Here is a 14,426-nt window from a genome sequence, read left to right as displayed (position 1 = left end):
CAGTGCTGCTCTGTCCAGCATCCCACAGCTGCACTGGTGCTCCAGCAGCGCCCCAGGGCCCGCACCTTGTGGCCAGCACAGCAGCTGTGCCCATGTTCATCCCAATGGCATTGGAAATACTTCTTCCCTCAGTTCTTTATTTCCCTCAGGTCTCAAAGCCTGTAATTCCTCAGACAGAAGTGGTCACTATTAATTTAAGTAGTGAAATTCCAGAATCTTCTTTTTCATTACGTACTATAAGGACTTTTAAATGGTGCGTAGGTGTGTAATCCAGTTCTGCTGCAAACATTTCCTGAGATGAGCATAGTTAAATAGACTGCATAGTTTGATGTTGCAATGGGGAATTCATCCAATCCAAAGACTTTGTATTGGATTCACTATTTATATTTCTTTAGCGATGTCTCCTGAAAAATGTCAAAGATGATTTTGAGATTGGAAGTCAGGTGTTTCCTTCCCAGCTAATTAATTTTGCTGAGGCACTTGAAATGTATTCAGTGGTTTTCATACACCAACTTACATTTTCCTTTAAAAATTGTTCTTGCAAACCCCTAACTATTTCATTATAAAATTTATTCACATGTAATAGAATGAAAATAAAACCAGTTTCCTACAAATTGCCATTTACTCATCTTTTTCACCTGCTCTTCCTACCCAGAGTTTAATAAACTCTGGTTCCAACCAAGGTCAAAGCCCAAGACAGAAAACTTAAGACAGTCTCTGAAAAGTTTCTAATTACATAGAAACAGGGTGGACAAACAAAGTGCTGGTACTGTTTTTTCTGGTGAAGACTCAAGACAGAAATTATAATTGAGCTGTTTAACCTGGGAAATTAATTTTAGAATATTACTGCACTAGGAGTATGTCTTATGGATTGTGATAGTCTCATATATCATTGGATACAAACATTATTCCTACTGAAATACTAGGATTCCCTCTTTTACCTCAGCATAAAACTCTGGGGGATTTCCCAGTGGCATGATTAGAAGACAGAAATCTCTGAGCCAGTTTTGCTCTCATACAACTGAGTTCTGATAAACCCATTTTTGAAATTAATACAGTTTTATAAACAGAGGGGAAAACTAAGTATATATTGTGTGGAGGATGTGGAAGTAATGCTTTAACTGAATAATTGGAGATTTCAGTGTTTTTTGAGAAGTTCTGTGCTATTAATGAGAATTGGGTTAGGTGGCATCTCTACACATCACTGACGTGACAAAGCACAGAGCACAACAATCACCTGCGTCTGGGATTGCATCATATTTCCTGTTTTGAGGCTCAGCTTGTGACTATCGATTACCTTATCAAACCTGAAATGCTCAGTCTGGTAAATTTCTCTGCTGGATATTTACCTCAAGTTGTTTATTTAACTTCTTCCCAGGTTTGGTAGAACAACCACGGATAAATTGGTCTGGGGGTGCAGTTGTTTGTATTTAATTACGTTTCTAAAATTAAAATGCTGTAATCCTGAGTATTTTTAGGAGGTTGTTAGTGCAGTGTCGTTCTGGTTTACATGCTTTATCTTGACATACTCTTTTTCTCTTTGTTTTGTTTCTCTTCCCACTTTTCCTGGACATAGATACAGCCTCACTGTTTGGACAGGAAAAGAAGACATGTATTCTGTAGAAGACTTGCTTCTCATCCGAGAAAACTTTGATAAAAGTAGGGTTTATTACGACATTTTTGAGCCACAAAATTCTGAATTCAAGAAAGCCATTGGATTAGAGTGGTAAATGCAAAGCAGGAAATGCCTGACCTTATAGTGCTTTATGTTGTAACCCCCTTTAAATGTGAGGATTTTTGGTTCAAAGCAATGCATTTTCCTTGCCAGAAGGACTGTGTTGGGCACGGCTGTGGCTGCTGGAGGAGGTTTTGCTCAGCTCCATAGAAAGACCTCTCAGATAGAAATGTAGTGCTCTCCGCATCGTTCCCTGCTGGCAGCGTGGGATCCGTGGTGCCACACAGTCCAGGAGGGGAGAGCAGCTGCTGGTGCTGCTCTGGCACTGCTCAGGGGCTGTGCCCCGTGCTGCCCAGGCCTGGGCTCACCCTGACAGGGTCCCTGTGCCCCTGGTGACCCTGCCAGGCACTGGCAGAGCCACACCATGGCTGGGGAGCAGCCCTGGCTGGTGCCACGAGCTGGGCTGAGTCTGGCCCCAGAGCTGGGCTGGGTGTGACCCCAGAGCTGAGTGTGACCCCAGAGCTGAGTGTGACCCCAGAGCTGGGCTGGGTGTGACCCCAGAGCTGAGTGTGACCCCAGAGCTGGGCTGGGTGTGACCCCAGAGCTGAGTGTGACCCCAGAGCTGAGTGTGACCCCAGAGCTGGGTGTGACCCCAGAGCTGGGTGTGACCCCAGAGCTGAGTGTGACCCCAGAGCTGGGTGTGACCCCAGAGCTGGGCTGGGTGTGACCCCAGAGCTGGGCTGGGTGTGACCCCACACCTGTGCCCAGTCTGGCCCCACACCTGGGCTCGGTGGCCGTGGTGGCTGGGCTGTCCCAGCCCCTGCTGGTCCCAGGGCTGCCGGACGTTCCCCAGTGCTCCGAGCTGCCCACGGGCCCCACTTGGCAGTGCCGGCTCTGCGACTCTCAGAACTTACCAAAGTGGAAATTTCCTCTGATTAAAGCTAAACCCCTGATAACCACCTGCAGGAAGAGCCTGACCTGGTTAATTGAAACCATTTATTGCCTCTTTTGCTGCTGCAGTTCCCCAGAATTCACACAGACTTTGACACCAGCTCTGTGGGATTGGCTTCTGCCAAACACCACAAATGATACAAGAAAAACCAAAGATCTTTTCCACAATCAAAGAAGACATTTTAGCTCCTGAATAAAAGCTAATGGCCTGAGATGCCCTGAGAAGCACTGCTTTGTCAACTTCTTGTCCTCCTTTTCCAATTCCTCTCACATGACTCCTCTGGAAATTTTGTTAACTGAGATACTGTACGCAACATTTTACGGGCTGTTAGCACTAAAGTAAATTACAGTAATTTTTGGTTCTTATGTGGCATTGGTAATGGTGTGATAGAAAAATTAGTTACATTTCTTAATCCTACATCTTGAATTATGGTGATTTCAGATTAAATTTCGAGTCTCCCTTTTGTTTCCTATAGCTCCTTTGAGAGATTTATCTAATCATTGTTTTCTGTTTTTGAAGGGTAGAGCTTTCTTCGTTTTGGTCATCTGCTAAGGTGTGCTTGGCTAAAATTAGGATTGATGATACTTGGGATAGCTAAACAGAGTACTTGATTTAATTTGCAGGTCCAGATGAAGTGAGTGCCAGTAAATACCAAAGGGTCAGGCTTGGCTGTGTGGTTTCTATAGTGAGTTTGGAGAAATGATCCATTTTTCAGTTGAGGTTTGTTGCAGGCAGTTGCATTCATTGATTTGCAGGATTTTATCTCTCAGTGGTAGGCCTCTTTGGGACCACAGGGACACATTTTTTGGCTATTTAAATCTTCCCAGTGACCAGTTCCCACCTGAAGTACTGGGATTCGTTAAAACTCATTAAACTATTCAGTAAAATCTATCAACAACCTGCCAGAAATATTTTTAAGGAAGAAGAACATCTGAGCAATATCTGTGGGTGTCAGTAAACAGGGATAATCAAATAAAATTAAAAGAAGAAATCATGTGGATTACCAGGAAATGGCTATGTGGTGAATTTGATTAAGCTGTATGGATTAGCCTTTGTGTATGAATTTCTGTATGTAAGTTTTACCTGTGGATCTTTGCCAGTCCCCGGTGAAGTTGTTTATGTCAGTCTAGTCTGACTTGCACATAAATAAATTAATTTGATTTTGTTTCTCCGTGTTTATTCAAATGCTCTCCTAAAATAAAACGTGTTGCTGTGGGGCTGGCAGTGAGACAATAAAGGACAGATGAAGTCAGGTATTTATCCTGGTGGGAACAGCAGGTCTCTGCTGTTCAGCTGTCTTGTATTTTAGTATTTTTTCTTTTACCTTCTTGCAGGGATCTGTGTCTCATACTACAGAAACATTTGTGATTTACTGCACTTCCAAGCCTTGTATTTCCCTGTGAATTTGAAGGATATTAGTAAATAGATGATGTGGTGCAGCAGAGAGTTGTGTCCTGCCCATCCCAGTGGGAGCAAAGCACCAGGTCTTCTCCAAGGTTTCTGTTGTCTAAATGTGCTCTGGAATCCAAGGAAATGCCCCCAAAGACACATTTTCCAAACATGGTTCTCCACCTGATGTTCTCCCTTTCTCAATCTTCAGCTTTCATTCAAAGTGTGACACGTTTCTTAACCTGCTCTCACTGAAATAAAACTCAACACAAAGTGGTTTATTTCACTTCATACCTTCAAATTAAAGGGGAAATTGTGCTGAGGATCTTTAAAGCTCATTTAATGACTCGGTGATTAAATGGACCCGTCGTTTTCTTCAAGTAAAAAATACAGAAATTAAGAGTAGTTGGGAATTAAAAATATTTGGATTCATTAGTTTTTAAAAGTTTAGGAGAGCCTATTGGAATACATGAATTATATCTACATTATATCCAAGAAATGGTGGGGGGGAGCTTTTCCATAGATTTCAGTGTTCCTCTGAAGTTTTTTGATTAAAAATGTCTTTCAATTCTCAGACTATTTCTTTTAAAAAGGGTAAGGGTTCTAAGGTAGTAAGAGGCCTAACAATAAGAGGAAATGTTTGGACAATTGTTTAAAGAGTGAATTACTGATCCATAATCTTGAGATCTTTTTCTAGCCAAAATATTTAATTTCTTGGAATTTTAATTTAATTCCGATTGTGTTTTCAATTTGTTGTTTTTTGATGCTCCCAGACACCTGTTTTTCAGTTTGCTCTTTTTTTTTTTTCAGGAATATCTGTTTGCTTCCAGTGAAATTAAAAGTATTGTACAATATTGTCTTCAGAAGTTTGAAATTACATATTTTTGGGGTACTTCCATGGTAATTTTCAATATCCTGATGCTTGGGCTTAATTTCCATTGAAATTAATTTGATTTGAGGATTCCCTTGAAATACTACAGGTTTTTACAGGTTTTTGGCCTAATTGCCTTGACCTGATTCCCTTGAATTTTCCAGTGATCCCTTCTGTCATTGTTGGTTCCAGTGCTGGTCGTGTTTTCTCCCCTTGTAGAGAAAAAACAGTCAGAGATTGATAATCTCAGTGGGAATCTGCCCGAGCAGAATTAGTGTGTCTTCAAAAGGTGCTGCCATTAATGTGTTTTTAAAATACACGTACAGGTCAGGTTTATATTTTGGAATGGAGACATTCTTGAGAGAAAGCAGGCTGTAACTCACTCTGTCTGTGACACACGCATGGAAGTGTTCAAAACTGCTGATGCTTTCGGGGAAAAAGGAACTTAGTGCAGTTCCTCAGCCTGCCTCTGTGTCTGGGTTTCAGGAGCCTGGGCATGAACAGCCCTGTGTACGTTTCTAGAAAACATCTCTGGTGTCCAGCATAAGAGATCAGCGTCAATTTCAAACAGCTGGACATAAACTTGGGGCAAAACCCCTGGGTTGACATACATATATATATATATATGTATATATGTATATATGTATATGTTGGGGTTTTTTTTGCAAAAAAGGTGAACTTGTGTACAGGAGTAAAAGACCTGTTGTCTGTCCAGGGGGATTAACAGCAGGGTTTTTTATTGGAATATTTAGTGATGACAAATGGAATTTTATCCCTTTGACTCTGAAACTGGCCCCCCCCGAGCTTTCTTAAGGTGTTTCGTTATGACATCTGATCTTGAGGTTAGTGCAGTGCCAGTAATACTTGACAGTGGATGTGTAATTTATTTATTTATAAATCCCTTGCTTTAGTTGGAAAAGTAAATAGTTCTGCTGCGTATCACATGCAGAGAGATAAAGATCTTACATGGGATTGATGAAGAAAAAAAAGAAATATAGTGCCTACTCAGTTTACTGTTTTTCTTGTATAGCTGCACCAAAATATGGCAATATTCTTTTGGAAGTGCTGAGTAATCCTAAAAGACAAAGATCAAAACGAAGCAATTACTCCTTAAAAGCAAAACCAAATTAAATGTGCAGGGAAAGATATTTTGAAGGCTGTATTTTGAACATTGCACCTTAAACATAACCTTGAAAACTGCTCGTTTACAACATTTTTGTGTAGTGACTTTCTGTTCTTAAATACCTTAAACCAAAATAATGGGAGTTCTTACACAGTCACTGCTTTTTGTGAAGCCACCACTCTTTGTTTTGAAGTTACTTTCATTGTACGGCTTCACAGCATTTTGCAGAGAAAATGAAGACCAGAAGTAAAAAAACCTGAAAACCCCCTGGAGTTGTTTTTCACCTTTCCCAAGTAAGCAGGTAGGTTTAAAAGCCGCGGTGCCGCGGGTGTGTGTGGCTGTCGCTGGTGGCAGCAGGGTGACAGCTCAGCCCAGTGTGACTGTCCCCGCAGTGCCCAGGGGCTGGGATCCCTCTGCAGCTGTGGAACACCCCGAGCACCGGCCACGGCCGCTCCCAGCCCGTGGAGCTCCCCGGGCCGCCTGCAGGGGTTAACATCTGGAACTGGGGTCAGCCTGACCGAGCTTTGCTGAAAAGAACATCGGGGTGGCTGGGAAATGTCATGGATTGAGGCTTTAAAGACAACACAAGAGCATCTCTGCTCCACAAGTGGAACCACAGGAAGCTTCCGGCAGGTGGAAAGAGCCTCTCTCACACCATACTTTGGACAAATTTAGCTGTATTGGATTAAATCGAAGTAACTGTTCCCATTTTCTTGTACAGAGGCAGCCTGAGAAACACTTCTGAGTGAGTACCTTTTGCAATGACTCATCATTTCCTGAGTAGTGAATAAAAGCATGTGCTTATTTCCATGTTCCCTCTGAGGGGGAAAAAATAACTTTTATTTATTCAGCGTAACAGCAGCAAGAGAACAAAGCTTTTTCCTTTGAAGGTCACTTGTAACAGTAACACAAACAATAATATAAACACTTCACACTACTTTGCATCACAATGAATCACAAAATACTGGTAACACTACTGAAAAACTTCCCTTTTCAAGACACTGGCCACTTCCCTCTGTTGTCTGAGCATTTTGTGGAAAAATTATGGTTTTGTTTAAGGGAGCCATAGTCCCATATACGTAATTAATTTTAAAATCAGAAGAGCATAAATTGGGCCTTATACCCTCAGCAAAGATACTAGTTCAAACACCTGGTGATAATCAATTTCTTCTAAAAAAGAATTTGTATTCTTTTAAAGATGTATTTGTATTTTTTTAAAGATGTTTTCCCCTTCAAATATTTAACTTCACTATGAGATGAACAGACGAGAACTTGCAATTTCCTTTTATATTATCATGAAAACATTTGGAAAGTGTATTCTGTGCAGGGACTAATTTGTACTCGGTTAATACTGACATGCGTTGTTCCACATAATTTCTGTATCATAAAAGTATGTCCACATAATCCTTTTTCGTACCTGGTGTACACAGGGGCTGATCCAGGAAAATCTGAAGGAAAAGGCAGAACCTGAATGGAAACAAATACTCCCAAATAGTTATTTACAGAGAGTATATGTTTGTAATCCCCTTTAAGTGGTTTAATGTTTAGAATCCCCATTAAATTGTTTTATGGTGATGATCCCCATTAAATATTTGTATGGTTGTGATCCCCTTCAAATTGTTTGATGTCTGTATCTTCTTTGAATTGGTTTATGTTTAAGATCCCCGTAGCACTGTTTTATGCTTAAGATCCCCGTTAAATTGTCTCCTACTAAGTGCAAAGCATTTAATAAATAGCATTACAGGCTTTTGTTAGGCAACGTCAGATTTGGCGAACTTTGACTGAAGCTGCAACAAGACAGGTAGTACCCACTGAGTATTTTCAGGAAAAAAAATAACTAACTTCAGTATACTGAAATTCACATTACACAGGCACAATTTCAATACAACTAATTTCTGTAAATTACAACAAAACAGAACACATTCACTTTTTCTCAAAATTTAGAAGATGAGATTTAAATGCTAAATGCCATACCAGAAATCCAGCATCTATGGGATGCACACAAAGGCAAGGGAGATACTTGGAATCACAAGACACAAAAAGAAAGAAAGATTTTTTTAGATAGAGATACTTAAAAACACGCAGTAGCTTGGAGGCCGCAGAGGACTTCTCTCCGCTTGTGGGAAATTCTGTCCTCTCTTTCAAATTAGGCAAAATGTGGGTTTCCATCTCCCAGGTGAGCTTCATAAGAAGACTCACAGAATCACAGAATGGTTTGGGTTGGAAACCATCTGAAATAAAAGCTTATCTCGTTCCAAGCCCTCTGCCATGGGCAGGGACACCTTCCACTAGACCAGGTGGCTCCAAGCCCTGTCCAACCTGGTGTGGAACACTCGCAGGGATGGGGCAGCCACAGCTTCTCTGGGAAAACTGTGCCAGTGCCTCACCTTCCCTTAAGCTGTTGTGTTGTCCGTTTTACATCTGTCTGAGCAGGAGGACAGAGCTCTTCCCTGCTCCCAAATGTGAGTGTGCACATCTCTGTGTGTCTCTGTGTCTGTGTCTGTGTGTCTGTGTGTGTGTGTGTGTGTGTGTCTGTGTCTCTCTGTCTCTGTGTCTGTCTGTCTGTGTGTCTTTCTGAGTCTCTGTGTCTCTGTGTCTGTGTCTGTGTGTCTGTGTGTACTGTGTGTGTGTGTGTCTGTGTGTCTCTGTGTCTGTGTGTCTGTGTGTCTTTCTGAGTCTCTGTGTGTGTGTGTGTGTGTGTGTCTCTGTGTCTGTCTGTGTCTGTGTGTCTGTGTCTGTGTGTCTCTGTCTCTGTGTCTGTGTGTGTGTGTGTCTGTCTGTGTGTGTGTGTGTCTGTGTGTCTCTGTGTCTGTCTGTCTGTGTGTCTTTCTGTCTGTGTGTGTGTGTGTGTGTGCAGTGCCCCTGCTCATGAAGACAGTCTGGGTGTGTCCCAGCGTCCGCAGCCTGGTGGAAAGGGCTGCGACTGGGGGCAAATCGCTGCAGCCTGAGCTGGGGGTGTCCATCTGAGGACCCCGGGACCGCAGAAAGTAACGGAGCCCGTTCCAGGTGCAGGCTGTGCCTCCCTGTTTTTGTGAAGGGAGCGGATTGCGGAGGCTGCAGCTGGAGCAGCCCGAGCTGTGAGCGCGGCTGGCTTGCGGCGCTCGCCACTCGCCCTGCTGGGGCTGCTGCTGGAGAGCTCCCAGAGCCAGCCGGGCGGCTGAAGCTCGCTGCCAGCCCTGAGCAGCACAGCTCCGCAGCACGAGTTACCAGCTCGGAGCTGCCTGCTCGCTGGCAGTGAGGCTGCTGAGGGCAGCAGGCTGCTGCCACCCACCCCGCTGCACGCTGATGTCTCCGGGGTTTCTGCATATGTACAACCTGGACAGAGGCAGTCCGATGTCCAGCATCGCAGTCAAATGCCTCAGCTTCCCGAATTCCACGTGCACCACCTCTCCGGGTGCTGCAAGGGTGTGCGTGTTTGGGGAAATCTAGGGGGTAGTATTTACAACCTACAATGAGAACTACAATGCTTAAGGACCGTCGTGGGTTCAGTCTGTCACAGGCAAGTTGGAAACTTTACAAAACCAGCAAAACAAACACTCCTTACTTTGCAGAAGACGGCCCCACTAGGTAAGTATTCTCACTTAGTTTCTGAGCTATTCCAGACATCCTGAGGCAGACACTACTTTACATCACAGACCTGCTCTATTTTGTGATACATACCATTACAGTCAAGGACTGCAGTGAATATTTACATATCATAAAGATCCCCTTTGCTCTCCTAGTAAAGATTCAGTAACTGCTGAATCTGCTCAGACAGTAATCTGCTCATATGGCTTCCTCCGCAGCAGATTGGTATCTTTGGTCCCTTTGGGGAACGCAGATCCTGGTGGTACTAAGTGAGTTTGTCCATAAGAAATCATTCCAGAAACTGTGTTTATGACAGTGAGCTCTGGGACGGGGGGGCGGGGGTTCACATTCAGGGGTGGCAGAAAACCTGAAGCTGGCCTTGTCTGATCCAGCACTAAGGCTCCTGCGCCCTCTTCCTCTAGAGGAGCCTGATTTCTGCCTCTTGGAGAAACAGGAGACATCCTCTCCAGACCTCTTCTCGGGCTTGGTAACAAAGTCTGGTAGGTAGAAAGAATCTCTTGATTTCCTTTTGGTGACTTACTGCCTTTTGTATCAACAGGAATTAAACTGTTAGTTAACTGAGAACTGGAGATGTTGTAATTCGATTCTCCACTTCCTTTCTTGATAATACTGCCAAGGTTTGAAAGTAAGCTGATTTGTCCCAAACTGGCATCCATGCCCATGGGAATCTCACTGGGGTTATGCTTCTCTTCAACAAAAGGAGTCTGATAGTTTATTGCATCACGTAATGCTTTCCTTGACATGGTTTGATCACAGGTTTTCAGTACCTGAGCGGTGTCCTTCCTGTCTCTACTTCCATGACTGGTGGTGACACCCCTGCATAAGTCAAGGCCAGTCACCTTACAGGAGAGCTCTTCTGTGGGACTGATACCCTGAAGTTCTTGAGAAGAAGTGATTTTCCTCTGCTGAAACACTGCTGGACAGCACTTTAGCCAGGGATCACACTGCAGTACCTGTGTCAGCTTGAACCGTGCTGGTGTTGAGCTGGATTTGGTCATCAGTGGCACTCTTTCAGATGAGTTGTCCCCCTGCTGCCCACCATACAGCTCCTTGTAGCTGAATGGGTCTTCGGGACCCTCATTTGCTTCTATGTCCGATGGGGAGGTGCAGTCAGCTGGGGAAGTGCATTCCTCGAGGTCTGGAGGAGGCACGTTCAGGTACTGCTTTGTTTTCTGCCTACCTGACGCCGACTTGTCTGTGGTGATGATGATGACTTCCTTCCCTCGCGCCTTGCAGGCCTTGAGCAGCAGCTCCAGGGTGTCCCTGTCCGCAGCGTTGATGGCGTACACCAGAGCAGAGCAGTTGGAGTGGTCTGGCAGGCTGGGGTCAGCCCCGCTCAGCAGCAGCAGGGACACCACTTCAGGGCCTGCTTTCTCCAGGCAGGCGTGCATCAAGGCCGTCTTGCCGGACTTGTCCTGGATGTTGGGGTCAGCCTTGTTGTCCAGCAGGTACTTGACCATCTTGGCCTTGCTGGCGCTCTGCAGGTCGCTGTGTTTGGTCATGCAGGCGATCATGAGCGGGGTCTCGCCCCGGCTGTTGCTCTCGTTGACGTAGGCCCCGCCGTCGATCAGCAGCCGGGTCAGGCGCAGGCGCCGCTGGTACACGGCTTTGATCAGGGAGTAGCCCTCGGGTGGCACGTCCACCGCCTCCATCATCCTGCTCTGCCCACCTGCACCTTCCTAGCGCTCACACCTGGCTGCCCCAGAAACCACACAGGTCCCCCAGAGAAAGGGGAAAAAACAAAACAAAACAAAACAAACAAAAAACTGTAAAAAAAACTGTAAAAAACTGCTGTAAATGCCCTCTGTATGTAATGTAATATTTTGTGAAAAACTATGAAGGGAAGAAGAATAGTTTTCCCACCCTTTAGACTCACAACAAATGTATTACACACTTAAAAACACCCAAAACTTCAATATAATTATAACACTTATATAAAATTAAAGCATGACTGTCACCTCCTTGCTTTTTGACTGACCTTTGCACAGTCCTCTGCCTGAGCAGACAGTATCAGCTCTAGAACAAAAGAAACATTTGACAGCATCAGAGAGAATCAGGAGGTTTCACACAAAAAATTAAGAGTTTAATGTGGCATAAATAACAAAAGTTCTTATATGACTGCATACCTGCAGACATGCAACTAAAACTTCTGTCCTGTATGTGCTTGCTTACCTGTGTGTAGGGAAAACCTTTAGAGAAAAAAAAATCAGTCTTTATTAATCGGCAGAGTAACATCATTTCATTACAAGATTAGATATGGATTAAGTGATTACATTAATTTATTTCCAATATATAATATATAATATATAATTTATAGAGAAATAAAAAGGTTTAACTGGTTTAACTGTATAGGAAATTAATTAATAATTTTTATTAACCACCGAAAACTCTAGTAATGTTCTGGTGATTAACTGAAAAGCAGTAATTTCGTTCTGTTTTACTGTGAATACCAAATCTCAATATACTTTGTTCCAAAAGTCCAACAACAACAACAACAACAACAAAAACAAAAAAAAAACAAAAAAAAAAAAAAGGAAAAAAAAAGGAAAAAAAAGGAAAAAAAAAAAAGAGAAAAGTCAGATTTCCTCTCTGGAAATCTGGGGAGGAAATCTGACTTTGACTGGTGGCTTGTTTTTTTTCACCCCTCTATCTTGATAAAACATTTTTAAAAGGTAATTGCATTAAAATTATCTTAAGGATTCACTCCATTATACTGAAAATACAGGACTCAGTACTGTCTATTTGTCTATCTCAGCTTTCATTGAAATGCAAATCATTATTATGATTTTTATGCATACTTTTGACAAGTAATATATTCAAGATTATTGTAAAGTCTTTTGTAAAAGTATCTGATCAATTTGTGCATTTAGGTTTCCGGAAGGAAACTGCAGAGAAATTTCTGGTAGATAACACATATGCTGGAATTTTGATTGTGTTTTCCCCTGGTTTTGACTTGGAAGCTGTTGGTGATTTTACATTTCTTTCCTATTTATCTAAAGCTCTTCTGGTACTTAACTGCTCACTTTACTTAAGGGATGGCACATAGCTCTTATTACATCAGCCTTTTCATCTGTAGAAATACCTTTTATGGCTAAAAGAACATTTAATATGAAATAGGCATGCAAAGAAAATAATGCTACCTGCAGTTGTGCAGCAGGTCAGGCTAAAGGTGAGGCTACTTTTCTGACATCTCATCTAACCCCTCCTGTTGCTTAAATTTGCTGTTTCCTCCGACTTCAGCAGGACTGTTGATCCGAGGGGGGTGGTAGGCTGACCTAAGACAATAGTTGAAGTTTGGAGTAAATGGTGTTGGCAGGTATGCCTGCAGAAAGCCTGAGATGTTTCTGTGCAGAGAAAAGTGAAGAAAAGATACATGATGAAATGGGGAAGAGAAGCCCACGAATACTTCAGAAACAGATATTGTACAATGAAAAGAAAGTGTTAGAGATTCACAACTGAACAAGATAATGTAGAACATACTCCCGAGTGCTGGATGATAGCCACAACTTCATCTATTAATCATACCTGGACTGGGTACAACCTATTCCAACAAACCCACAGCTGCCCTTTCTAAAGTGAAATAGCACAGGTCAAACAGATTCCCTAAAACAGTAATTTGTTGGAAAAATCATAACAGGTCAGTGCTGAACAGCTTGAGATTATACAACATTCTAAATGTAATTAACTGCTATGTCAGAAGTACTCCATGAGTTCCTAAGTTATCAGGATTGGCACAGTTGCCTCTCTGCTTTTACCTGTAAACTTTGGTAAAGGTAAACTTTGAAAGCAGTTTCCAGCTTTAAAGCAGTTTGTGAAACGAGGAACTTATGGAACTCAGAGTGTGACACTGAATCATGGACTGGTCTGTCAAATCACCCACAAATTCCTCTAATTCTTGTACAAATAATATTCCTCTACTGTGCTTTCTGCCTAGAAAGTCCTTACTTTTGTTTTCAAAAAATATTATCCTGGAAAACTCTGAGACAAAATAGCAGCAGGCATCTCACAGTATGAAAACCTGGTTTTGAGTCTAATAGTCTAATCACAGCACTGAGGGGGAAAGAGCCCATCGATGTTATAACAAATAAGCACAGGCAACAGTGTCATGAATACATGATACGAATGAAGGAGTTCTTGCAAAGTATTCCTCACCTATTTAATGTGAGAGCCAGATTTCCTGCCCTCCGTGCCTCAGCACCCTCACAGTTAAACAAGCTCTCACAGTTGTGTTTAGAGAGTCTAGAATCATTCCAGTAAAATTGTCATTGATTGTCATCTCGGAAAAAAAGAGATGTGCTTGCACACTAAAAGCACATGAGCATTTAGTTATTTTTATGATTCTTCATATACACATTAAACCTGGCAAATTCAGCCAGGGCAGTAAAAACTTGTTTTGCTAGTTTAAATTTGCCACATACGAGTTACTTCTGATTTTAAAAAAATTACCGTTCCAACTCTGCCAAAACTACTCCATCACCACCCCAAAGTTTCCACCAGAACTTGCAACCTGACAGCTCCGAAGGGCTCCCTGCGAGGAGCTGGGAAAAAGCAGGGACCGCAAACTTCTCGGCGCACGCAGTAACAAACACCACGAACACTAAGTAAAGGCTGTGAGAATTAGTTTGGATACTTTACCCGAGGCGGCAGCGCCGTTCTCTGCGCGCTCTGCTCCCGGCGGACGGGACGGAGCCGCGGCTCCCGGCGGCGCCGAGCGACACCGGGACACGGCAACGCCGGGACACCGAGCACCGCCCCCGGCACCGCCCTCGGCCTCGGCTCAGCCGCTGCCCCTCAGCCCCCACCCCCGAGCCCACCCCCGCTCCCGCCG

General features: G+C 43.2%; 2 protein-coding genes and 1 long non-coding RNA gene across 5 annotated transcripts in view; 2 read left to right on the top strand and 1 right to left on the bottom strand.

Moving 5' to 3' along the window:
- The window catches only part of FAM151B (family with sequence similarity 151 member B), a 9,283-nt gene extending 7,056 nt beyond the window's left edge, over nt 1-2,227 (top strand). Inside the window, exon 6 of the mRNA XM_015615526.3 lies at nt 1,577-2,227. Within this exon, the coding sequence (XP_015471012.2) occupies nt 1,577-1,730 (154 nt within the window). The 3' untranslated portion in view covers nt 1,731-2,227. The remainder of the gene's footprint in view (nt 1-1,576) is intronic.
- Nucleotides 2,228-2,346: 119 nt separating this feature from the next.
- On the top strand, nt 2,347-7,774 carry LOC107198498. The gene is made up of 2 exons (XR_001519013.1): nt 2,347-6,311; nt 6,403-7,774. It is a non-coding gene; the product is annotated as an uncharacterized LOC107198498 (long non-coding RNA).
- Nucleotides 7,775-8,791: 1,017 nt separating this feature from the next.
- On the bottom strand, nt 8,792-14,352 carry ANKRD34B (ankyrin repeat domain 34B). Of its 3 annotated transcripts, none has more exons than XM_033511357.1 (5): nt 14,234-14,352; nt 12,739-12,942; nt 11,771-11,787; nt 11,577-11,614; nt 8,792-11,294 (listed from the first exon to the last, which is right to left on the bottom strand). In XM_033511357.1, exon 5 carries the CDS (start codon nt 11,251-11,253, stop codon nt 9,760-9,762), a length of 1,494 nt encoding a protein of 497 aa, XP_033367248.1. In that variant the 5' UTR covers nt 11,254-11,294; nt 11,577-11,614; nt 11,771-11,787; nt 12,739-12,942; nt 14,234-14,352; the 3' UTR covers nt 8,792-9,759. The 3 variants fall into 3 exon arrangements, with proteins under 3 accessions (XP_033367248.1, XP_015470580.1, XP_033367249.1); XM_015615094.2 differs by having other exon boundaries at nt 8,792-11,290; XM_033511358.1 differs by having other exon boundaries at nt 8,792-11,787; nt 12,739-12,873.
- Nucleotides 14,353-14,426: the final 74 nt, after the last annotated feature.

This window comes from Parus major, chromosome Z, assembly GCF_001522545.3.
Source record: "Parus major isolate Abel chromosome Z, Parus_major1.1, whole genome shotgun sequence".
NCBI classification, from domain to species: Eukaryota; Metazoa; Chordata; class Aves; order Passeriformes; family Paridae; genus Parus; species Parus major.
This window is presented reverse-complemented; position numbering and strand designations above follow the sequence as displayed.

What these genes read in the sequence shown, in the direction of transcription:
- ANKRD34B (XM_033511357.1), bottom strand. Translation starts at nt 11,253, where the DNA reads ATGATGGAGGCGGTGGACGTGCCACCCGAGGGCTACTCCCTGATCAAA.